Source organism: Trichechus manatus, unplaced genomic scaffold (genome assembly GCF_000243295.1).
Source record: "Trichechus manatus latirostris isolate Lorelei unplaced genomic scaffold, TriManLat1.0 scaffold00023, whole genome shotgun sequence".
NCBI lineage: Eukaryota > Metazoa > Chordata > Mammalia > Sirenia > Trichechidae > Trichechus > Trichechus manatus.
In genome coordinates this window covers 2,705,000-2,729,773 of record NW_004443959.1, presented here as the reverse complement: position 1 = coordinate 2,729,773, position 24,774 = coordinate 2,705,000, and the positions used below count along the sequence as shown (strand labels likewise).

At 37.9% G+C, this 24,774-nt stretch overlaps 1 protein-coding gene across 3 annotated transcripts in view; it reads right to left on the bottom strand.

The window, feature by feature from the left end:
* Positions 1–24,774, bottom strand: part of NBAS (NBAS subunit of NRZ tethering complex) — a 461,389-nt gene that overhangs the window by 478 nt on the left and 436,137 nt on the right. For 2 of the 3 annotated variants that reach the window (XM_023728239.1, XM_023728241.1), the window contains one exon: positions 22,757–22,885. In XM_023728239.1, coding sequence (XP_023584007.1) covers positions 22,757–22,885 — 129 coding nt within the window. Of the gene's footprint in view, positions 1–19,533; positions 19,637–22,756; positions 22,886–24,774 lie in introns of those variants that run through there. The other variant, XM_023728240.1, reaches the window with a different exon arrangement.

The window sequence follows — 24,774 nt, the reverse complement described above, 5'->3', positions numbered from 1 at the left end:
CACCAGACTCATTACACTCTATTGGTTTGTTATGCACTGCTTTTTTGCCTTCACCATCACAGATACCTTTACTTGGGTTTAACAGCGTCTGTTCCAAAAAGCGTGTGTAGGACAGGAACGTCTCTGAGATTACAGACGTGGGATGACACTGTTTCCTTCTAGCATAAGACATAGCCATGTTTCTTGAATCACTGCTACAACTACCATATTTAAGTGCCAGAAATTGTGCAAACATTGTACATATATCACTTCACTGAGTCTTTCCAATTCAACCCAATGAAGTCAGCTCTTTTACCTCTCTGTTTTACAGATTGGGAAACTGAAGTCTAAGAACTTTGTTTAACATCACAGTAAACAGTAGAGCCAGAATCGGAATTTAGAAGAGTCTGATTTAAAGTCTGTGCTCTTGACAATCACATTTACCATTTCATTTGTACTTTTACAATGATCCATATTCTTTAACCCAAAATCTCTCCCATATGAAGATCCACATCAAAAAATTCTCTTCAGAACAGGAAAAATTTTTCTTCTATTCCCTTGAGAAAATAATATGTCCCTCAACACCAATGATATAAACTGGATAATCAACAGTAGGTTTTTAAGCTGTTCTCATTTTAGCCTCCAGAAGCTCAGTATCAAGCTTACTCTTAAAAAAAAAAAAAAGTCTTTATAGGCAATTTGAGCTTGCATATTCTTTGTACCATCTCCCTCTAATCTTATCTTCTTAATCTATGTAAATTTTCCATGGCTCTTAATTTACATTTTTCTATTTTATATTATTGTCTATATTCTTATAAGCAATCAACACTAATCATATATCAAAATTCAGAGCTTCCCCTTTACATTGGGGTGTCATAAAACAGCTTTATGACAGGTTCTTACTGTCACTGTGTCCTTTTAATAATTTTAGTTGTAGGAACCTCAGAAATAATGTGGCATTTCAAAGCCAATTAACTGATGTTTAGACCAACAATTGTACACAATGTGCTCTTCTTGCAGGTGCTGTGACAAGGAAGAAAGCCTATTGCAGTGAGAAGGTCAACTGTGTCTGAATTAAAATCAATGTGCTCTAAATTAAAACACAAAGAAGTTATTAGAATAAAAGTGACTGCCCAGTATCAGATAGCTTCTATCTTTCCTACAGTCTACGTATCCTTTAAAATCCAGCATGAGCATCAGATGCCATCTCCTAGGTGACATTTTCTTTAACTTTGTTGACTAAGCACGTTACTCCTTCCTCCATATTCTCAAGACATTCCCTCCATATTCTTCTGTTGTATTATAGTAATTTGTATGTCTGTCTCTCCTGCCAGACTGGGAGGTTCTGAGGGCACAGAGGTTTTGCCATCTTTCTATTTCAGCATCCAGTTTAATCAACATTGGTTGAATGGCTGAATGAATCTGCATTATGAAACTGTATCACATTTTTGTAAACTGCACAAGTACAAGTACATGATAAAGACTCTGCTCTACAGAGAATCCAAATAGTGCTAGGCCCTAGACCTGCAGTGTGTCTTGAAAATCCCCAGCATCTTTTCTTCGGCTTTTTATTGCATGTGCACTCATACACACAGCTCACCATTGACTCAGGAAGACACTTAGGTTGAACTCAAGTTAGTGTTTTTGTTTTGTTTTTAGAGGCTAGACAGTAGGGAAAGCAACTGACTAGCTTTTCTGCTAAAAGGGGCAGAAGAACTTTTAATACTCCTCCCACTGGGGGTTCTTATGAGTTCTGCATGTCTTTTTTCCATCTGTCTTCATCCTTTCTCTTTTGCTCCAGAGCAAGTTAGCAAGAATCTTAGCTCCGCAGAGATCCTGCTCACACCATAATTGCACCTACCATGTACTGGGTACCTTCCACATGCCAGATCCTAACTAGGCACTTTGTCTCTAAGCCTTAGACATCCCTGGAAGACAGTTACACCCTCATTTTATAGCTAAAGAAACTGAGGTTCAATGAGGTTGTCTAAGTCATCTGGTGCTGCTCTAACAGAAATACCACAAGTGGATGGCTTTCACAAAGAGAAATTTATTTTCTCATAGTCTAGTACGCTAGAAGTCCAAATTCAGGGCATCGGCTCTAGGGGAAAGCTTTCTCTCTCTGCCGGCTCTGGAGGAAGGTCCTCATCATCATCAGTCTTCCCCCGCCTAGGAGCTTCTCTGCACAGGAACCTCAGGTCCAAAGGATGCACTCTGTTCCCGGTGCTTCTTTCTTGGTGGTCCCCAATTATCTGCTTGCTTCCCTTTCCTTTTATCTCTTGAGAGATTAAAGGTGGTGCAGGCCACACCCCAGGGAAACTCCCTTTACATTGGATCAGGGATGTGATCTGGATAAGGGTGGTGTTACAATCCCACCCTAATCTTCTTTAACATAAAATTACAATCACAAAATGGAGGCCAACCACACAATTCTGGGAACCATGGCCCAGCCAAATTGATACACACATTTTTTGGGGGACATAATTCAAACCATGACAGAGGTCAAAGTCCTGTGTCCAATGCCATACAGCCGCTAAATGGCGGAGCTGGAGTAGGAGCCCACATGTCTCCAACTGGTTTACTTGTTTGTTCCCCTCCCAGAACATAAATTGTTCCAGAGCAGAGAGCTTATCTTCTTTATTCGCTTCCACATTTCCCGTGCCCACATAGTGTTGGCCATGTACTAGGAGCTCAGCCAGACTTGTGCAATGAGCACGTGAATGAGTGAATCACACCAAAGCCAGCATTCTTTCACCGTACCCTGCTGCCTCCACACACGCACATATACTCACAGTCAGGGCATGTGCACATACACATACCAGTTCCTGTGCGTGCTGTTATTTTGGTTCATCCTTAAAAATAAAGAATCCCTCCACCTACCCCTCCAGGAGGGAATAGAGTGTATGCCAGGATGCTACAGGCAAATGTTTGATACCATATACAGATAAAAGGCTCAGGATCCAAACACTGCAGGGCAATACTTTCTTTGTTGCCCTGAGTAAGTCTTCAAGGGGAGGACACCTTTATTATTCTTTCTGTTTACTCACTGACCCTCCCTGTGGGGCCTGAAAGACTCCTAGAAAGGGAGAGATGGATTTTTCCAGCTCAAGGAAGAGACGGGTTTTGTCAGCACCTGTAGCTGCTGCTCCTCTTACTCCCCTTTCATGTCTGTGTCTCTCTCTGGTCCAAGGGCATCTGTAAAATCAGTTTCTGGCTGGATATGCCCAGCTTCTCAGATATCTGCCCATGTCCTGGCAGGATGACAGTTAAGCATGGACGAGCAGGGACAGGGGTAAGGGAAAGGGCAGTGTAAGCTATCTACTCTCCAAAAGCTATTTATTACCTGGTTGAGAAAGCCTAAGGCTGAAGTCATGGAAACTAAGTATGTCTCTCCTTTGGCTCTGGTCTCTCTCAAAGGTTCCCTAAAGAAAGGTAGCAGCAGAGATTGCTGAGTTTGTGCAGTGGCCAGGGAAATGTCTGAGGGAAATTTCGGTTTAGCTTCTTGTAATCAATTACTAGAAACTAGAGGAGAGCTGACTTCATTTCTTTTCTCTGACTTTCTAACTGGTTCTGGCTCTCTGCAAGAGGAAAAGACAGCTAAAGTAAGCTTTACAACTGTCATTTGCAAGGAAAATACTGCAGTCAATTATTCTGTGCATATTTGGGACAGACTATGGAATGAAAGAATACAGAGAGCAAAGAGATGGCCTTTATAATGAAGTGCATTTTAAAGAAGAAGAACCTGAGGGTCAGAGAAGAAATGAATTGCTCAAGGTCCGAGAGCCGAGACTGCTCTTCTCCACACACCATGCCGCCTGTGTCAGAGGCACCAAGGCCAGACTAAGTTTCACTACCTGGTCTCATCTCCTTTCCTCAGTACCCAGAGTGCCTGGCATCCCAAAGCATTTTCAGGCCCTTTAGCATTATCACCACATCACTGAGGTGCTAGGTTAATTTGTTAAGCTACAATTTGTCTTCATTTCTCTTGTTTTTGGCTAAGATTCTAACTTTAGGCACTCAAAATCTGGTACTATCTGCCATAGAAGCCTGCTACTGTCTTACCACCCATTACTCATTGTAACCTACTTTGTTTTTCTTTTTCAAAAGAAAAAAGTAGAAACAGTTTTTAAAAAGAAAAAAAATCCACTTGATCACTATAAGAAAATTACTGTCCTCTCCTCTCCCTTGATTGTCCATATTTTTTTCAAAATCATATAGTACAAACCAATTTGTACTCTACTTTTTCTCATTATATATAAAATTAAAAAACATTTTTATATAGTTTTTACTCTTAAAATTTTTAATGTCTGCAAAATAGTCTATTGAGGGGATGTAACAAGTTATTTAACTTCTCGTGCTAAAATATTTCAGCTGCTTTTAATTGTTTGCTATTATTGAAACACTACAATAAACATGCTTTTAAGCACATACTTTTGTTCTTACTTGAATTATTTTCTTAGGATAAATTACTAAGAGAAGTATTACTGGGTCAAAGTATCTGAAACTTTTTTTGGCGTCTGAATATGAATGCAAATTATAAATTTATAATAATTTCAAACTGTACCAGTTTACATGGTGATATGAGTGCAGGGATATGAATATGTCAGTTTCACCATGAAATTCTCAGCTGTGGGTATTATTATTTTAGAAAAAAAATCATTTGCTAATTTAGGAGATATGTAATGGTACCTCAATGCTGCTTTAATTTCAATTTCTTTATGGGCAAAGACGGTTATTTTTTCATATGTTTCTTATTTTTATTTTTTTGTGTATGTGTGAGAAAGATCAAATCCATCGCTCTTTTACTAGAGTTGTGACATCTTTCTTTTACATATGAATGAGCTCTTTGTATACTTTAAACATATACCCTTATTTTAGTTACACTGAGGATGTGAATCTGCCATTTGCAATTCTGTTTTGGTTATTTTTGTTGTATAGAAGGTTTACGTTTTTATATTGTCAAACCTGCAGATCTGTTCAATTGTTATCTGTTGTATTGCTTCAAACCTTAGAAGTTATAATTTCCATAGGATTTCATACATATTCTTTTTTATTTTCTTACTTTAAAAATATTTCATTCTATAATTCATCAGGAATTTACTTTGGTACATGGTCCGTGGAAAATCACACATCCCTGATATTAGAATGACTGGTGCTTTAAGTGCTTAAGAAAGGGAATATATTCTGTTATTTTTGGACTCAGCTGGATGTTTGAAATAAATATGAGACAAGTCCAGGAGGATTAGTTGATTTAATTCTCTTAAATCGAATAACTCTGAGTTAGAGTGAGAGGCAATCTGGTGTTATAAAAAGATGACAGGGCCAGAGACCAATTTCCAACCCTGCTCCCTTTGCTACACAGCTGTGTCCTTGTTAAGGACAATCTCTCTGAGCCCCACCTTCCACATCTAAAATGCAGACTATCTGTAAGCATTGAAGAGAATCTATGCTTTTAAATGTTCAACAAATAGCTGAAATTATTAGTCAAACAAATAGAGAATACAAGATTTTCTAGAAAGTAAAGGGTTTACACATACCATCAAATGATGAAAAGGCTTGCCATCTCTGTCAGTGATTATTTATTTTTTTTGTTAGTGATTAATTTTTGAGGATAAATGAAACCCTGCAGATCTTGGGAAAGAAATCTACTAAAACACAAAGCACTACTGTCTTCCAAGCCATTAAAATGTTATCTGCTTTATTCATGTTTCAACAATAGGTAATGAACCTCCTCTGAATTAAATCTTTGATTTTATGGATCTATACCAAGCTAAGAGTAATTACAGTAATGAGGTAGCTAAAATTCCAGTAGCAGAATGTATGCAAGGCCTCATTTCAATTACTTTAAAGAAGATTGTTTAGTATTACTTCACTGTTTACTTCAGGGAAGGATAATTTGTCTTATTTTTACATACACTATTACTAATGAAAGTAATTAAAAATATTAACTACAAGGGAAGAAAAATAAAAAGGGCAACACAAACATACTTGGAAAAATAAAAATGCCTGCAGATAGTTTTTTCCTCCTACTTTTATTTGAATGATATTCACATTCCATTTTCTTAGCATACCCATCAGTTCCATTCCTGGCATGGAAATTAATAGTACTCATCTTCTGAAACCAAAATTAAGACAAATCATCTAACTTATGATCTAGCAATGGAAGGGAATCTGAAAATCCAAGCTCAATCACCTCCACACTTTGTACCTTTACACTTTGTACCTCTTCCCTTCCTACTTTAATTCTTTATGCTAATATTTCATATGTCAACCTTTCCAAGAGATAATTCCTTAAAACACAGATGTCTTAGCTATCTAGTGTTTCTATAACAGAAATACCACAAGTGGATGGCTTTAACAAACAGAAATTTATTTTCTCAGTTTAGCAGGTGAGAGATCTAGTTGAGAACACCGGCTCTATGCGGAGGCTTTCTCTCTCTGTCAGCTCTGGAGGAAGGTCCTTGTCTCTTCAGCTACTGCTTCCTGGTTCCTTGGAAATCTCCATGTGTCTTCACATCTGTCTTACCCATTTCTCCTCTGCTTGCTTGTTTAATCTCTTTTATATCTGAAAAGAGATTGACTCAAAATACACCCTATACTAATCCTGTCTCGTTAACATAACAGACACCTTATTGACAAATGGAATTATAATCACAGGCATAGAAATTAAGATTTGCAATACATACTTTTGGAGGACATAACTCAATCCATAACATTCCACCCTTTGGCCCCCAAAATTCATGTCCTTGCACATGCAAAACACATTCGCCCCATTACATCACCCCCAAAATCTTAATTCAACTTCAAGTCCAAAATCTCATCTTCTGAATATCCAAATCAAATATGGGTGAGACTTTAGGTGCATTTCATCCTGGGGCAAAATTCCTCTTCATCTGTGAACTTGTGAAATCTAGAATACTAATTACCGGTATCCAAACTACAATGGTAGAACAGACAAAGGTACACATTTCCATTACAAATGGGAGAAACTGGAGGGATAACAGGCACCAAGCAAGTCCAAAACTCAGCAGAAAAAATTACATTAGCTCTTAAGGTTTGAAAATAATCCTCTCTTCTCTGAGACCATCAAGGCAATGGCCCCACCCTCCAAACTCTGTGTGTTGGCCACACCCTCTGGATTCTGGGTGGAGTCTCCCTTGGCCCTGGGATTCAGCTCTGACTTCCAGGCCCTCCAGGATGGCAACTGTGCTCCCTCAAGTTTAGGCGGCCCTATTTTCATAGGCCACCTGAGTGATGACCCCACCCTCTTTTTCCCAGTAGGCCCTGTTCTTCTGCCCCTTGGGCATGGCAGCCCAGCCCCTCAGCTTTGGGTGGTGGCCCCATCCCCTTGGCACACCCTAATGGCAGTCCCACACTCCAGAACTGAGCTGGTGAAGATCTGACTCTCTGAAACCTAGGAAGCTGTGGCCCCACCCTTTGAGATCCAGGAGACCATGGTCCCACCCTTTGAAACCAAGAAGGCTCTGCTTTTCACGTTCCTTCCAACAGTTCTGCTGATCTCCAAGCTGCTCCAGGGATGATCGTTTTCTTGGAGGACAAAGATGTAGTTTCTTTGGCCTGTTTCCTGCCTACAGAATTACAAAAGGCAGACAGTGTTCTTTCCTTTTGTTCTTTCTCTGTCCCCTTCAGTCTAAGCAGATAGGTTTTTCTGCTGTGGTAGTTGTTAGATCCATCAGTCACAGGCTTAATCTCTTTAACAAAAGATTGTGTAGCCACATCCTTGGTGAACATTCTAGGTCATGTGTCCTTAGTTTGTACAACAGAATTTTCCAAATCTTTAGGTTCTGTTTCATTTTTAAATCCATCTCTTTCCTCTTGCATTTTAGTATAAGTGGCAAGGAGAAACCATGCAGTCCCTTTAAGATCTTGCTTAGAAATCTCATCTTCCGGATATCCAAGTTCATCACTTACACATTCTACCTTCCACTAAACATTTGAACATAATTCAGACAAGTTCTTTGCCACTGCATAAAAAGTATTGCCCTTCCTCCACTGTCCAATCACATGTTCATCATTTTCTTTTAAAGCTTCAACAAAGCACATTTAACTCCATATTTCTAGCAACATTCTGTTGCTGGTGCCATATGTATTCTCTAAGGCAATAGAGACTTTCTCTGTAGTTCTCTTCACTTCCTTCTGAGCTCTCACCAGAACTGCCTTTGACATCCATAATTCTACCAATGGTCTGTTCAAGGCAATCTAGGCTTTTACTATTAGGCACCTTAAAATTCTTCCAGTCTCTATCCATTACCCAATTCCAAAAGTGCTTCCACAATTTAGGTATCTGTTGGAGTAGGACCCCACTCTTCCAGTACCAAATTCTGTCTTAGTTATCTAGTGCTACTATAACAGAAATAGCATAAGTGGATGACTTTAACAAACAGAAATTTATTTTCTCGGTTTAGGAGTCTAAAACTCCAAACTGAGAGCACTGGCTCTAGGGGAAGGCTTTCTCTCTCTGTTGGCTCTGAAGGAGGGTCTCTGTCTCTTCAGCTTCTGCTTCCTGGTTCCTTAAAGATCTCCATGTGTCTTGGCACTTATTTTACCCCATCTCTCTTCTGCTTGCTTGTTTAATTTCTTTTATATCTCAAAAGAGACTGACTCAAGATACACCCTACACTAATCCTGCCTCATTAATATAACAAAGACAATCCATTCCCAAATAAGATTATAACCACAGACGTAGAGGTTAGGACTTACAACACATATTTTGGGGGGATATAATTCAATTCATAATAACAGAGTTGATATTTTATCTCTTCTTCACAAACATCCTACACATTCCTTAGTCCCACACATAGTACCAGGCTGTGCACAACAGGTGTTTGTTTAACATGTCTCTTCCTACTACATAAGTCAAATAACCATCAATGCTGTTTAGAAATCAAATAGGTTAACCTGTAGCAGTGAGCTGTCTGTCACTAGAAGCGTTCGAGCTAAGACTGCTGTGAGAGATGATTCTGTAGAGCTTCATTCATCAAGAAGACTGACCAGAGGCTGGGGATGAATGACAATGGGTGAAACTGAAGTATCTTAGCATGTTCAGATTAAAATGATATTTAGAAGTTAGTAGGTATGCTCAAAATTCTGAGAAAAGAGCCTGCTACCAAGAGAGCAAAAGAACAGTGACTATAAAAATAGGTAAAAAGGAAGATTAAAAAAAGCAGTTTAATTCCAACTGTCATCTGTAAAATATTTGTTTTTTTGCATTGACTGGATCACTTAAGCCTAACAAAGGTTAGATATACTTAGAAGAAAACCATTATGTTTAACACTAAGGAAGGACTGGCAGACACCAGACAAGGTTGTTAGGACCCCAACCCAATCTCCATGTTACCATGGCATTTCAAGGAATAACAGAAAGTGTGTAAGCCTAATTTCAACACGAGAAAGCAACACTGAGGAATTACACCAGGGTAATCAAACAGGCTAAAGCAAGTGGAAACCTGGATAGACTTAAAAAGGGAATGAAGAAAGGAAGATTTTCTTGGTTTTGAACAAATGCATTAAGCTAAGCAAGCTTTCCGAGAATCTTTAAGATTCTCCCTCCAACTTGGACACTGGTCAGTATAAATAGAGTTGGTAGGTTCCAGTATCTTCATAACAAGATTAAAGGGGATAATTATCACCTTTATTAAACATGTGAAGGACTATCATGTGGAAGAAGGATCTTACTAATGCTGAGCAACTCCAAAGGGCAGAACAAAGATTAACATGTTAAAGATAAAAGTGAAAAGTTTAAAATTTTGTGCCTCAAAGGATATCACTGAGAAAGCAAAAAGATAATCCACAGAATAAGTGAAAATATTTGCAAGTTATATATCTGATAACCAGTTGCAGTTGAGGCGATTCCTATTGATGATCTCACGAGTCTCAGAGTAGAACTGTGCTTCATACGGTTTTCAAAGGCAGATTTTTTGGAAGCAGATTTCCAGGCCTTTTTTCCGAGGTGCCTCTGGGTGGACTCGAACCTCTAACCTTTCAGTTAGCAGTCAAGCACATAACTGTTTACACCACCCAAGGACTGCATACATTTTATAAGGGTCTACTATCTAGAATATATAAAAAATTCTTACAACTTAACAACAGAAATACAACCCAATTTTTTAAAAATGGACAAAAGAAATAAATATTTGTCCAAAAAGATAGACAGATGTCCAATAAGCACATGAAAAGATGCTCAACATCATTAGTTACCAGGAAAATGCAAATCAAAACCACAATAAGATACCACTTCACACCCACTAGGATGGTTAGAATAAAAAAGTGAGATAACAGTAAGTATTGACAAAGATGTGGAGAAATTGGAACTCTCATACACTGCTAGTGGGAATTTTAAATGGTGTAGCTGCTTTGGAAAACAGTCTGACAGTTCTTCAAATGATTAAACATACAGTTAACAACCCAGAAATTCCACTCTTAGATATACAACCAAGAGAAATAAAAATATATGTTCACACAAAATGAATGTTCATATTAGATTAATAATAGCCGAAAGATGGAAACAACCCAACAAGAATAAACAAAATTTAGTATATCCACACAATGGAATGCTATTCAGTTATGAAATGGAATAAAGTAATGAAACATGCTACAACTAGCAGGAACCCTGAAAACATTAGGCTAAGTGAAAGAAGCCAGTCACAAAAGTCCCCATATTATACGATTCCACTCGTTTGAAAGGGATAGGAATAGAACAGGGAAATCTATACAATCAGAGAGTAGATTCATTGTTGGGGATGAGGTAGAGAGATAGGAGGGTGATCTCTAAAAGGTACAGGAATTCTTTTTGAAATAATAAAAATGTTCTAAAATTGTGGTAATGGTTAGACATATCTGTGAATACACTAAAAACCACTGAATTGTATACTTTAAATGGATGAGTTGCATGGCATGTAAATTATTTCTCAATAAAGCTGTTTAAAAAAAGATAAAGGAAAGTTAACTTCATTGAAGGTGCACTCTTACCACAAGATCTATCAAAAAATGGCACACAGCACCCAAGGAGGTGGCAAGTTCTCCACTCCAAGCAGTGTTCTACCAGATCCTAGGTAACTTAAACCAAAAACCAAAGCCATTGCCATTGAGTTGATTCTGATTCATAGCAACTCTATGACTATGACTGGGTAACTCAACAGGCTTAAAAAAGGTAGGTTGTTAGACTAGCTCTGGTCTTTTGCTAGTGCTAATATCATATGGTTCAAGATGCTTTCAGTAATTTAATTTCTCTGTACAGATAACCCTTTTTCAATATTCTAGAAGTCTTCCTAATTATATTAGAAATATGGTTGAGTATGGACTTTGAAAGCTAGACCTGGGGTTTAAATTTCAGCTCTGGCTGCTTACTAACTGTATGACCTCTGAGTTTCAGTGCTTTCATCTGTGAAACCAAGATTATATCTTCTCCCAGGAATATTAAGGAGATAAAATGAGAAAGTTCCTATTATAATGCTTGGCAAAGGGTGGTAATTGAAAGACAGTAGTTATTATTAGCATCAGGGTGAAAGCCCTAATTAGGTGCTAAAGGTCTTAAAGACTTCTCTTCTAAGGCCATGAATTACTCCTTTAATAGGTACTGTAGCTCAGGACTTCTCCTGGGACATGGGGGTGGAAGCATGGAGCAGTACAAAAGAGAGGCAAGCAATGGAGAGCAACAGCCACCACACACCTGGAATCATGAAACCAGAAAATTTTCAATTTGGTAAAACAATTCAAGAGACTTCCACCTAAATAGCAAATATTCGAGAGATGTGATTCAAACACACCGGCCGGAGTATCCTTCTTGGAGAGAATAAGGTTTTGAAGGTGAGTTCTAAATCTCACTGAGGCTGATGGAGAAGGTAATCTAGCAGTCTGTGTTGTAAAAGGGTTTTAACTAATCATCAACAATATAATCTCAAAGAACTTCCTACTTACTGGTCCAGGAAAGAGGTTGTTGACCATTCATAAAAGGTTACATGCTAAACACCAGAGGTTTGCAATTTCAGAAAAGCTTAGAGAAAGAAAGGAGTACTGCTACTGGAGGAAAAGCCTGTACAATCTCTGGCATCACCGATAAAGCTGTCAGTATCTTATAACAAACAGTGAAATAATACATGCTATCAGCAAGCAAGTGGGGGTGTTTTTCCCCTTGGATTTGCACACTGTGCAGGAGCTACTGCCTCTCAGAGGAGTCCCTTGGCCAGATTTTTTTGTTTTTTAATGCCAACAGGAACTCCCATCAACAACCAATATGGGGAAAACATGAAGTTATTGACAGGTTCCTACTAATGGATAGAGAATAGCAAAATAAAATTTAAAAAGAAAGCAAAAGTTTTCTGTTTTTCCCTGGAATACCGAGTATGTTTAAAAATAGCTAGACATTTGTCCTGCAAAAATACCTACCAAAACTCTTCTTTAGAAAGTGTAACAGGACTGTATAATGTTGGGAGAGCAATGATAAATTACAGTAATTTCTTATTTCAGAATAATAGGGATTTAAATTTTATAAGTATTTTCATATCTATCATATCTTTTGATAACCCCAGCAGCCAGGACTCTGCCATTAATTTGCTGTGTTCTTTTGGGAAAGGAGCTTCTTGGGACTCACTTCCTCATACGTAAAAACAGTGATAATGGCTGCCTTTCCTACCCCTCTGGGAGCTCTTCTTGCCCTTTTTATAGTTAACATTTTTATTGACACATACAGAAGAGTGCATAATTCATAAGTGTAGAGTATGGTGGATTTTACAAAGTGAACACACCAGGTAACCCCTACCCATATCAGAAATTAGAACGTTACTAGAATTCCGGAAACTCTTCCTCTGCCATCCTTGTCCAGTCACTGCTCCCCTCTCCTCTGCAAAGATAACCACCACTAAACTTAACATAGTAGGTGAGGATTACTTTATCCTGTTCTTAACTTTTATATAAATTGAATCATATAGTATGTACTCTCTTTTGAAAAAACATTTATTGAGATATAATGCACATACCATAAAATTCATTCATATAAGTGCACAATAGTAGTTTTTAGTATAAATATATACTACCATATATTTATGCAACCATTATCACTATCTAAGTTTAGAATATTTTCATCATCCCAAAAAATGTCCATCAGTCATTAGCAGTCACTTCATATTCTCCCCCAACTCCCAGTGCTAAGCAACAACTAATCTCTTTGTCCCTATAGATTTACTTTCTGGACATTTATATAAATGGAATAACAGAAGTGGTCTTTTGTGAATGGTTTCTTCCACTTAGCATAATGTTTTCAAGGTCTATCCATGTTGTACCATGAATACTTCATTACTTTTAATTGCCAAATAATATTCCATTGTATGGATATCCATAATTTATTTATCCATTCATTAATTGATGGATATTTGGGTTGTGTCTACTTTTTGGATAATATGAACAATGCTGCTATGAACCTTCAAATACAGATTTTTGTGTGGACATAAACATTTTCATTTCTCTTTGAAACATACCTAGCAGTGGAATTGCTGGGTCATAGGGCAACTCTCCACCACTTGTCTGTCAGTTTGTCATACTGTGGTGTCTTAGTCATCTAATGCTGCTATAACATAAATACCGTAAGTGGATGGCTTCAACAAAAAGAAATTTATTTCTTCATAGTAAAGTAGGCTTAAAGTACAAATTCAGGGTGTCAGCTCCACGGGAAGGCGTTCTCTCTCTGTCGGCCTTCTCATCAATGTTCCCCTGGACTAGGAGCTTCTCTGCGCAGGGAACCCAGGTCCAAAGGACGTGTGCTCTAGTCCCAGCACTGCTTTCTTGATGATATGAGGTCCCCCTGTCTCTCTGCTCACTTCTCTCTTTTATATCTCAAGAGATTGCCTCAAGACACAATCTAATCTTTAGTCCTGCCTCACTAACACAACTGCCACCCATCCTCCCTCATTAATATCATAGAGGCAGGAATTACAACATACAGGAAAATCACACAATACCAGGAATCATGGCCCAGCCAAACTGATACACACATTTTTGGGGGGACATAATTCAATCCATGACATGTGGTGACTTGCATGTTGCTGTGATGGTGGAAGCTATGACACTGTTATTTCAAACATCAGCAGTGTCACTCATGGTGGACAGGTTTCAGTGGAGCTTCCAGACTAAGACAGTGTAGGAAGAAGGACCTAGTGATCTACTTCTAAAAAAAGTTGTCAGTGAAAACCTTATGAATAGCAGTGGAACACTGTCTGATATAGTACTGGAAGATGAGTCTGTCAGGTTGGAAGTGACTCAAAATACAACTAGGGAAGAGCTGCCTCCTTAAAGAAGAGATGACCTTAATGACACGGGTGGAGGAAAGCTTTTGGGACCTTCTTTTGCTGACATGGCATGACTCAAAATGAGAAGAAACAGCTGCAAATATCCATTAATAATTGGAACGTGGAAAGTAACAAAGTATGAATCTAGGAAAACTGGAAGTTGTCAAAAATTTGAACATTTGAAAATAGATATCCCAGGCATTAGTGAGGTGAAATGGACTGGTATTGGCCATTTTGAATCAGACATTCATGTGGTCTACTATATCGGAATGACCAAATGAAGAGGCGTGGCATCTCATTCATCGTCAAAAAGAACATTTCAAGATACATCCTACAACACCGTCAGTTGTAGGATAATATTCATATGCCTATAAGAAAGGCCAGTTAATATGACCACTGTTCAAATTTATGCACCAACCATTAAGGCCAAAGATGAAGAAATTGGAAGATTTTTACCAACTTCTGCAGAATGAAATTGATCAAACACACAATGAAGTATGCATTGATAATTACTGGTGATTGGAATTCGAAAGCTGGAAACAAAGAAGAAGGATCGGCAGTTGGAAAATATGGCCTTGGTGATAGAAATGATGCCGGAGATTGCATGACAGAATTTTGCAAGACCAACAACTACTTCATTGCAAACACCTTTTTCAACGACATGAATGGCAAGTATACATGTGAACCTTGCCAAATGGATACACAGGAATCAAATCGACTACATCTGTGGAAACAGATGATGAAGAAGCTCAACATCATCAGTCAGAACAAGCTCAACTGCGAAACAGACCATCAATTTCTCATATGCAAGTTCAAGGTGAAGCTGAAGAAAATTAATATAAGTCCATGAGAGCCAAAGTACAAACTTGAGTATATCCCACCTGAATTTAGCGACCATCTAAAGAACAGATTTGATGCACTGAACACTAATGACCAAAGACCAGACAAGTTGTGGAATGACATCAAGGACATCATACATGAAGAAAGCCAAGAGGTCATTAAAAAGACAAGAAAGAAAAGACCAAAATGGATGTCAGAAGACACTTTGAAACTTGCTCTTGAATGTAGAGCAGCTAAAGTGAAAGGAAGAAATGATGAAGTAAAAGAGCTGAACAGAAGATTTCAAAGGGCCGCTCGAGAAGACAAAGCATTATAGCGAATGTGCAAAGATCTAGAGATAGAAAACCAAAAGGGAAGAATATGCTCGAAATTTCTCAAGCTGAAAGAACTGAAGATAAAGTTCAAGTCTCGAGGTGCAATTTTGAAGGATTCTACGGGCAAATATTGAATGACTCAGGAAGCATCAAAAGTAGATGGAAGGAATACACAGAGTCACTGTACCAAAAAGAATTGGTTGACGTTCAACTATTTCAGGAGGCACCATATGATCAAGAGCCAATGGTACTGAAGGAAGAAGTCCAAGTGGCACTGAAGGCACTGGTGAAAAACAAGGCCCCAGGAATTGATGGAATACCAATTGAGATGTTTCACAAACGGATGCAGCGCTGGAGGTACTCACTCATCTATGCCAAGAAATTTGGAAGACCTGGTCAACCAACTGGAAGAGATCAATATTTTTGCCCATTCCAAAGAAAGGTGATCCAACAGAATGCGGAAAGTATAGAATAGTATCATTAATATCAAACACAAGTAAAATTTTGTGGAAGATAATTAAAAAATGGTTGTAGCAGTACATCAACAGGGAACTACCAGAAATTCAAGCCGGATTCAGAAGAAGACATGGAATGAGGGATATCATTGCTCATGTCAGATGGATCTTGGCTGAAAGGAGAGAATAGCAGAAAAAGGTACACCTGTATTTTATTGACTATGCAAAGGCATTTGACTGTGTAGATCGTAACAAATTATGGATAACTTTGCGAAGAATGGGAATTCCAGAATAGTTCATTGTGTTCATGAGGGACCTGTAAATAGACAAGAGACAGTCATTTGTAAAGAACAAGAGGATACTGTGTGGTTTAAAATCAGCAAAAGTGCGCGTTAGGGTTGTAACCTTTCACTATACTTACAGTATTCAATCTGTATGCTAAGCAAATAATCTGAGAAGCTGGACTATATGAAGAATGTGGCATCAGGATTGGAGGAAGACTCATTAACAGCCTGTGATGTGCAGATGACAACTTTGCTTGCTGAAAGTGAAAGAGAACTTGAAGCACTTATGGATGAAGATCAAAAACTACAGTCTTCAGTAAGGATTACATAACATAAAGAAAACAAAAATCCTCACAAATGGACCAATAAGAAACATCATGATAAGCAGAGGAAATAGTGAAGTTGTAAACAGTTTCATTTTATTTGAATCCACATTCAATGTCCACGGAAGGAGCAATCACAAAACCCAACAACGTGCTGCACTGGGAAAAGCTGCTGCAGAAGACCTCTTTAAAGTGTTAAAAAGCAAAGATGTCACTTTGAGGACTAAGGTGTGCTTGACCTAAGCCATGGTATTTTCAATCGCCTCGCATATGTGAGAGCTGGACAATAAATAAGGAAGACCAAAGAATGATGTCTTTGAATTATGGTGTTGGCAAAGAATATTGTATATACCATGTACTGCCAGAAAAACAAACAAATCTGGCCTGGAAGAAGTACAGCCAGGATGCTCCTTAGAAGCGAAGATGGCGAGACTTTGTCTTACATACTTTGGACATGTTATCAGGAGGCACCAGTCCTTGGGGAAGGGCATCATGCTTGGTAAAGTAGAGGGTCACTGAAAAAGAGCAAGATCCTCAACAAGATGGACTGACACAGTGTCTGCAACAATGGGCTCAAACATAGCAATGATTGTGAGGATGTCACAGGACCAGGCAGTGTTTTGTTCTTTGTACCTAGGGTCGCTATAAGTCACAACTGACTCGAGGGCACCTAATAACAATGACAACAACAACAATGGCAACTCTACACTTAACTTGTTTAAGGAACTCCTGTTTTCCAAAATAGCTGCAGCATTTTACATTCCTACCAGCAATGAACGAGGTTTCCAATCTCTCCAACACTTGTTTTCTACCTTTTTGATTTCTAGCCATCTTAGTGGATTTGAAATGGTATCTCACTGTAATTTTGATTTGCATTTCCCTAATAGCTAATGATGTTAAATATCTTTTCAAGTGCTTATTGGACATTTGTATACATTCTTTGGAGAAAAGTGTCTGTTCATATCCTTTGCCCATTTTTCAGTTGAGTTATTTGTCATTTTATTGTTGAATCGAAAGGGTTCTTTACTGTGGATAAGCCTCTAATTAGATATATGACTTGCAAATACTTCTGTGAGTTGGTCTTTCACTTTCTTGATGGTATCTTTGAATCAAAAAAGTTTTTAATTTGATGAATTCCAATTTATCTATTTTTTTCTTTTGTTGCTTGTGCTTTTGTTATTGAATCTAAGAAATCATTTTTGTTAATAATGCAAGGTCACAAGATTTATTCCTATGTTTTCTTCTAATTAGGTCCATGATCCATTTTGAGTTAATTTTTACGTATGATGTGAGATAGGGTTCCAACTTCATTCTTTTGAATGTGAATATTTAGCTGACTGGGGCCATTTGTTAAAGTCACGCTTGGATTCTTTTTCTCAACATTATAAGGTTTTTGTGTCTGGCTCCTTTTTCTTAACATTATGTTTGTGAGACTCATTCATCTTGCTGTTTCATTAGTTTGTTCATTTCCATTCCTATATAGTATTCTAAAGCACTTAGGTATAGGTATACATCACACTTAAAAAAATCCATTCTACTGTTGATGGTATTGTGTTGCTTTCAGTTTTAGGCTATTATGAATATTGTTTCCATGAGCATTCTAGGACAGGTCTTTTGGTGGATATAAGCATTCTTTTCTGGAAATTCCAGGAATGGAATTTCTGAGTCATAGGTTGTGCCTATGTTGTGTTTTAGCAGACACTGTCAACTAGTTTTCCCAGATGGTTGTACTAACTTACAGTCTTACCAGCAGTGTATAAGCCTTTCATCTACAGGGAAACTTCAGGATATAAAATGAGAAGCTAAAGATCAGAGCATTTTGACAAACATAAAGTCCAAATAAATATGAGGTAACAGTGGTGGATGGATGAAAATGAGGCCCTTTAGGTAGCTGAAATGAATTAAGTTAAACCCAGGGTTCATAGCCTTTCAATACTAATATCTTCTGTGTTGAAGTGATTCCAACTCCTGGTGACCCCATGTCCAACATATCAACTGCCTGAATTGGTTCAAATAAAATGTCTATATAATCAGAACAAGTAAAAAACATTTTTTTAAAAAATGGAAAACTTGCCATATGATCCAGCAATTCCATTTCTAGGTATATACTCAAAAGAAATGAGAATATATGTCCACACAAAAACTTGTACATGAATGTTCACAGCAGCATTATACATAATAACTCAAAAGTAGAAAACTCAAATGTCTATTAACTGATGAACAGAAAAGTAAAATGTGTTAAATTCATACAATATTATTTGGCAATAAAATAAGAAGAAGTGAAGTACTAATACATGCTACAACATGGATGAACCTTGAAAACATTATGCTAGGTGAAAGAAGCCAGTCACAAAACACTGCATATTGCAGGATTCCACTAATATGAAATTTCCAAAATAAATAAATCCATAGAGACAGAAAGCAGATTAGTGCTTCCCTAAGTTGGGGAGTTTGAGGGGTAGTAAGGAGAGAGGAGTTTCTTTTAAGGTAATAAAAATGCTCTAAAGCTGATTGTAGTGATGGTTGTACAACTCTGTAAACATAATAAAAAAACAATGAATTGTGCATTTAAATGAGTGAATTGTATGGTATGTGAATTACATCTCAATAAAGCTGTTATTAAAAAATATTTAGATACTGTATGATTCCATTTATATAGCATTCTTGAAATGACAAAACTGGAGGGATAGAGAAGAGATTCATAGTTGCCAAGAGTTGTAGGGGAAGGAGGGAAGGTGGCTGTGGCTATAAAAGGGTAGCATGAGTGGTCCTTTTTTTTTTTAATTTTTTTTTTATTGTAGTTTAGATGAAGGTTTACAGAACAAATAGTTTCTCATTAAACAGTCAGTACACATATTGTTTTATGACATTGGTTAACAACCCCACGACATGTCAACATTCTCCCTTCTAGACCTTGAGGACCTTTTTTTTTTTTTGATGAAAATACACATAGCCAAAGTTACACCATTTCCAAAGTTTCTACATGTACAATTCAGTCACATCAATTACATTCTTCCAGTTGTGCTGCTATTCTCACTATCCTTTTCCAAATTATTCCATCACCATTATCTTCAACTCACTATGAGCAGTCCTTTTGATGGAACTGTCATATATTTTGACAGCGGTGGTGGTCACACAAATCTACAGTGATAAAATTGCATAAAACTATACATACAGACACATACACAAATGAGTGCATATAAAACTAGTGAAATCTCAATGAGGTAGATAGGTTAGATCAATCAATGTCAGTAGCCTGGTTATGATATTGTACTACAGTTACAAGCATAACATTAGCAGTAGGAATTCTGGGGTGAAGGACATAAAGAATCTGTATTATTCCTGAAACTGAGTGTGAATTTAAAATTATCTCAAAATAAGAAGTTAAAGAAATTTAAACAAATTGAAAACTCTGCAAAATGTTTTAAATAGGTCTTTGGAAGATGCAGAAGCCCTGGTGGCACAGTGGTTAGGAGCTCAGCTGCTAACTAAAAGGCTGACAGTTAGAATCCACCAGCTGCTCCTTGGGAACTCTATGGGGCAGCTCTACTCTGTCCTATAAGGTCACTAGGAGTCGGAATGAACTTGTTGGCAATGGGTTTGGTTTGGTTTTGGAAGATGCAAAAGGTCTGAAGATACTCAGCATTTTTATGGGATACATTTTAAAGGCACAGACTAGCTTAACAATAATACTCAAATTAATGTAGAGAAGTTACAGTTACATCTCATTATGGAATTCCGAAAAGTGAGGGTCTCAATATGGTATAGAATTAACTCATCTCAAACTTGATGCCTCTAGCTTTGATTTTTGTATCTGAAGGGCACAGAGGTATTATGTGCTATCATCACAACCACAAGGCAAACCACCACCTCCAAGGCAGTTAAAACCACAGGCTTAGCACAATGATGCACATCAAAAGTGAAGTTGCAAAGTCTTATGCAGGTAAATTAGTACCATTAAAAACTATTTGGATGTTGCAGTGTTCCGATTTCATTTCTTATTTTGTGTGTGCATGGAGGTGGTGAGATGTGAGTACAAAGATTAGTCAGGGAGCCCCAGTTCTAGCTGCAGTCCTAACAGATGCGTTTGAGACAACCTATAAGATGAGAACTGATATACTCATCTATGAAACTGACGAGTGCACCAAGAGAGCTCTACGCAGGATGAATACAGAAAAGCAATATATTATACGTCACCGTTTTATTCTAGAAGAGGCCCATGGCAAATCTGAGTGGGAACGATGCCAAACAGAGATATTCATACAGGGTATGGTGGTGGGGAATCACATGCTGAACATGGCAGCCTAGTTTTCTTTTCCAGATTTGTTGGATTTACAAGGAAAAATAGATTAAGGAAAAAAACTCTCTGTAATTCTCAGTATCATGTAAATTCCCAGTGTTATGTAACTTTTATTTTAGGACAGATAGACAGAGAGCCTACCAAGACATAAGTTCCCTCAATTCCCTACTCCAGTCCAGTTCCTAAAGAGGCCCCTGTTACTATGAATTATCAGTGATAATGGAGTGTATTCACAAAATATTTACAGTAGCTTCTACATTATTTTGAAAAAGGCATTGTATTTTTCTCATTTTGTTCATAATGGCTGTTTCCAAATACGATTACGTTCTACTTTCTGTAACCATCTACAAAACTTTCTGTGTCTTTTGTCATTAACAAATTTTTACGTTCTTGACCTCTTTCTACCCATCTCATCACTGTCTTATGTGGCAAGCATAAAACCTTACTCTAGAGTTTTCCTTCCCTCTCTGGTCCCTAGAAGACATCCAGTAACATTTCTGTTAATAATGATAACTAAAAAAATATATATACACATAAAAACACAGAAGCCTTGATGGTGCAGTGGTTAAGAGTTCCAGCTGCTAACAGAAAGATCAGCAGTTTGAACAGCCACTCCTTGGAAACCCTATGGGGTAGTTCTACTCTGTCCTACAGGATTACTATGAGTCGGAATCGACTCGACAGCAACAGGTTTTATACATACACATATATACGTGTACACACACATGTATTTTTACACAAATAACATGGCCTTCTATGTTTGTTTTTGGCCGCATCCTCCCTGTGAGGTATTTTCATAATCACGCTATGCTAATTTTTTTCACAGCAATAAGTAGAAGAGGATTGGCATGGCGGCCCTTATGAGGATGTCTTGCAGGGGGAGGGCTCGGCCAGCAAACAAATGCAGAAGGCATGTGCTATTTGCGTAAAAATACAGTATGCTTATGCTAACTCATTTCTTTGAAGTATAAGTGATTTGCATGTGGATTCTGACTCATGGTGACCCTGTTTGTGTCAAAGTAGAACTGCGTTCCACAGGGTTTTCAATGACTGTGATCTTTCAGAAGTAGATCACCAGGCCTTTCATCTGAGACACCTCTGCGTGGACTCAAACTGCCAACTTTTTGGTTAGTAGCCGAGTGTTTAACCGTTTCTGCCACCCAGGGACTCCTACATATACATTTATTATGTGCGTACAGTGTATGTGTACACACATTCACACACACAAATAATTCAAAGGAAGGAATGATCTCTCTACAGAAGGTTTTCAGTAAGGATCATACAGTGTGAATTCATTAAAGTAAAACCCTTGAACTGTCTAATTCTAATATGTAAAATTTAAAAAGAGAAGCAAAAGTTTCTTCCTGCTAACAAGACAACCAGCCTTGAGGGAGAAATCTCAAGATGTCTTTAAGACTTGACTCTTGTACATGATTCCTCAAGACACGAAGCTGCTTTCAATGGCAATTTAGGTTGCCAGAGAAAATACGAGTTTAAGACGGGGCCAGTTAACACTACTTGAGGCCACTGTCTCACCTTTAATTAGTAGATAACCAAACACATACATCCAGGAAAGGAAAACCGACATTACGCTAGGAATTCCCTAGACCCAAATTTTAACTGGCAAGGGGACCAGTCTTATAAAAAAACTTGTTGAATAGTCTGGCTGCTTTAGTATTTTCTTAAAGAAATTAATACACTGCTTTTCTAAAGAAACTGTTTTGTTATTTGGTTTTGTATTCTTAGCACCTAAACACAGAATCTGGCTCATGGAAGGAGCTTAGCAAACGCTTGTAAAATAAAGAAATATATACTTCTTACACACAACAGTAAAAGCTACTGTGGACAGAGAATGCTACAGATAAAGTAATTTTAAATAAATAACAGTGATTATTTATGAGAATGAAAATGCTAATTCATCTGTTTGAAGTATAAAAAATAGTAAATTTAGCTGGGCATACCTTAGCAACAGCTGTGATTTGCTCCAGTGCCAGGGCATGAAGATTCTCATCTTGGCTTTCCAGGAGCAGTTTCAGGGACGGGAGCAGGAGGCACTGGTTAAGTAGCAGCAAGCTCAGCTCCTTGACACACTGAAACCAGAAGTTAAATTATGTGAGGAGAACGCAAGGAGACACTTCTAATCACTGATGCTATTCCGCCTTTATCTTTCCACACATTTTTCTATGAGTGTGTGTGCGTATGTGTGTGTGTGTGTATGCATGTGTAAAGTACACATGGGATCATACTGAATACAGTGTTTGCTATCTGCTTCATTCACTTTATAGTAAATTATGAATATCTTTTTAACATATCAGATATTCGCCTACAACATTGCTTCTAATGGCTGCATAATATCTCATTATATGGATATAGTATTATAATTTATTTTCCTAAACTAGCAAAATGGAAAAAATCATATCTACTTTGCAGTTTTTTTGTGAGACTTAGTGTTAATGAATATAATGAACAATATCTGGCATATAGTAGATGCTTAATAAATAGCAAAAACTTTTATGAATTGCTAATATTATTAATAATATTCAGTTAACAGCCACTGGAAGAAATCAGCATATTAAGTATTTAAAAACTTGTTTACAATTTTAGTGTCAAGGTGTATTGAATGCTTAATATACTTAAGATAGTCCATCTTCATGAAAACTATCTGTGGTCAGGAAAAATGAAAATATGTTTGGATCTCCACAGGTGTATCTGCATTGTATTCTCAGCCTTTTATTATACTGGCTGAACCTGCCATCAGAGAGTAAGCTTTTTTTATAGGTAGCAAATGATAATCCCTCACAATAAAGGTATAAAGGAATAAAAAATAAATTTGCACGGTGTTCTTCCCTGCTGAGCTTTGCTCCTTCAGCGCCCTGATGATAACTGTAACATAAAGAAGGGACCAAGGACCAAGGACCAGACAGTGAGTGCAACCTCAGTATATTAAAGCAAGGGTTCTTTCTGAAAGAAGAACTGAGAATCACTGCCCGGCATGGGCCTGAGATTTCTCTTGTGTTACTCAACAGCAGCATGTCAGAGAAGAAAACATCCACCCATGATATTTTCATCATCTCCTTACAATATTATAAAAGAGCAGATAAAATAAGGATGACACAAGAAGCTCCTATTTAAAGCTTAAGATAAAATTCTCTTTGGAATCCCACTTAATAATAATAATAATAAGAAGAAGAAGAATACTGCTAGAAATCAGCAAGGCTTCCGAATTTCAGATTGGGAGGTTGTGCTACAGAAATGTGTGTGACAATATCAGCTGGGTAACTATTTTGTAAAATGTGTATTTTAAGCATTATGTTTACTAATTCAGAAAAGTACTATGTGTGCCTTAAAGCACATAAGATGGAAAAGTCTCATCAAGAATCTGTGCCAAATACAAATGCAGATTTTTAATCCAGGATGCCAAAACTGGCAGAAAATATTTGGGAGGATGAAATATAAACTCCCATGCCTGACATCCTGGCCCAGCTGCCATGTACCGACTCGTTCCTGCCCCTGTCACAGCGACGCTCCTGCACCTGCAGAGTCCACACAGCAGTGCTGCCCAGGATGATGGAAATGCTCTATATCTGCGCTGTCCAGTATGGTAGCAACTAGCCACATGTAGCTATTGAATACTTGAGATGTGACTACTGCCACTGAAGAAATGAATTTTATTTTACTTAATTTAAATTTTAAAAGCCGTACACGGGAGTGGCTACCGTAATGGAAGGTGCAGCCACGTAGCATCAGGCTCTCTCACACCTCTGGGTCCCTGAACACTATGTAACCTCTACTGCTTCTCTTTCTGATCAACCCTTACTTGTTCTTTAAGGCTCTGCTTAACAGGCTACCACCAATGAACGTCCTGACAGGGAACACAACAGAGAGTCCCTGATGGAGCAGTAGAAGGATGAGGTGCAGAACTCAAATTCTAGTAAGAAGACCAGACTTAATGGTCTGACTGAGACTGGAGGTGCCCCGG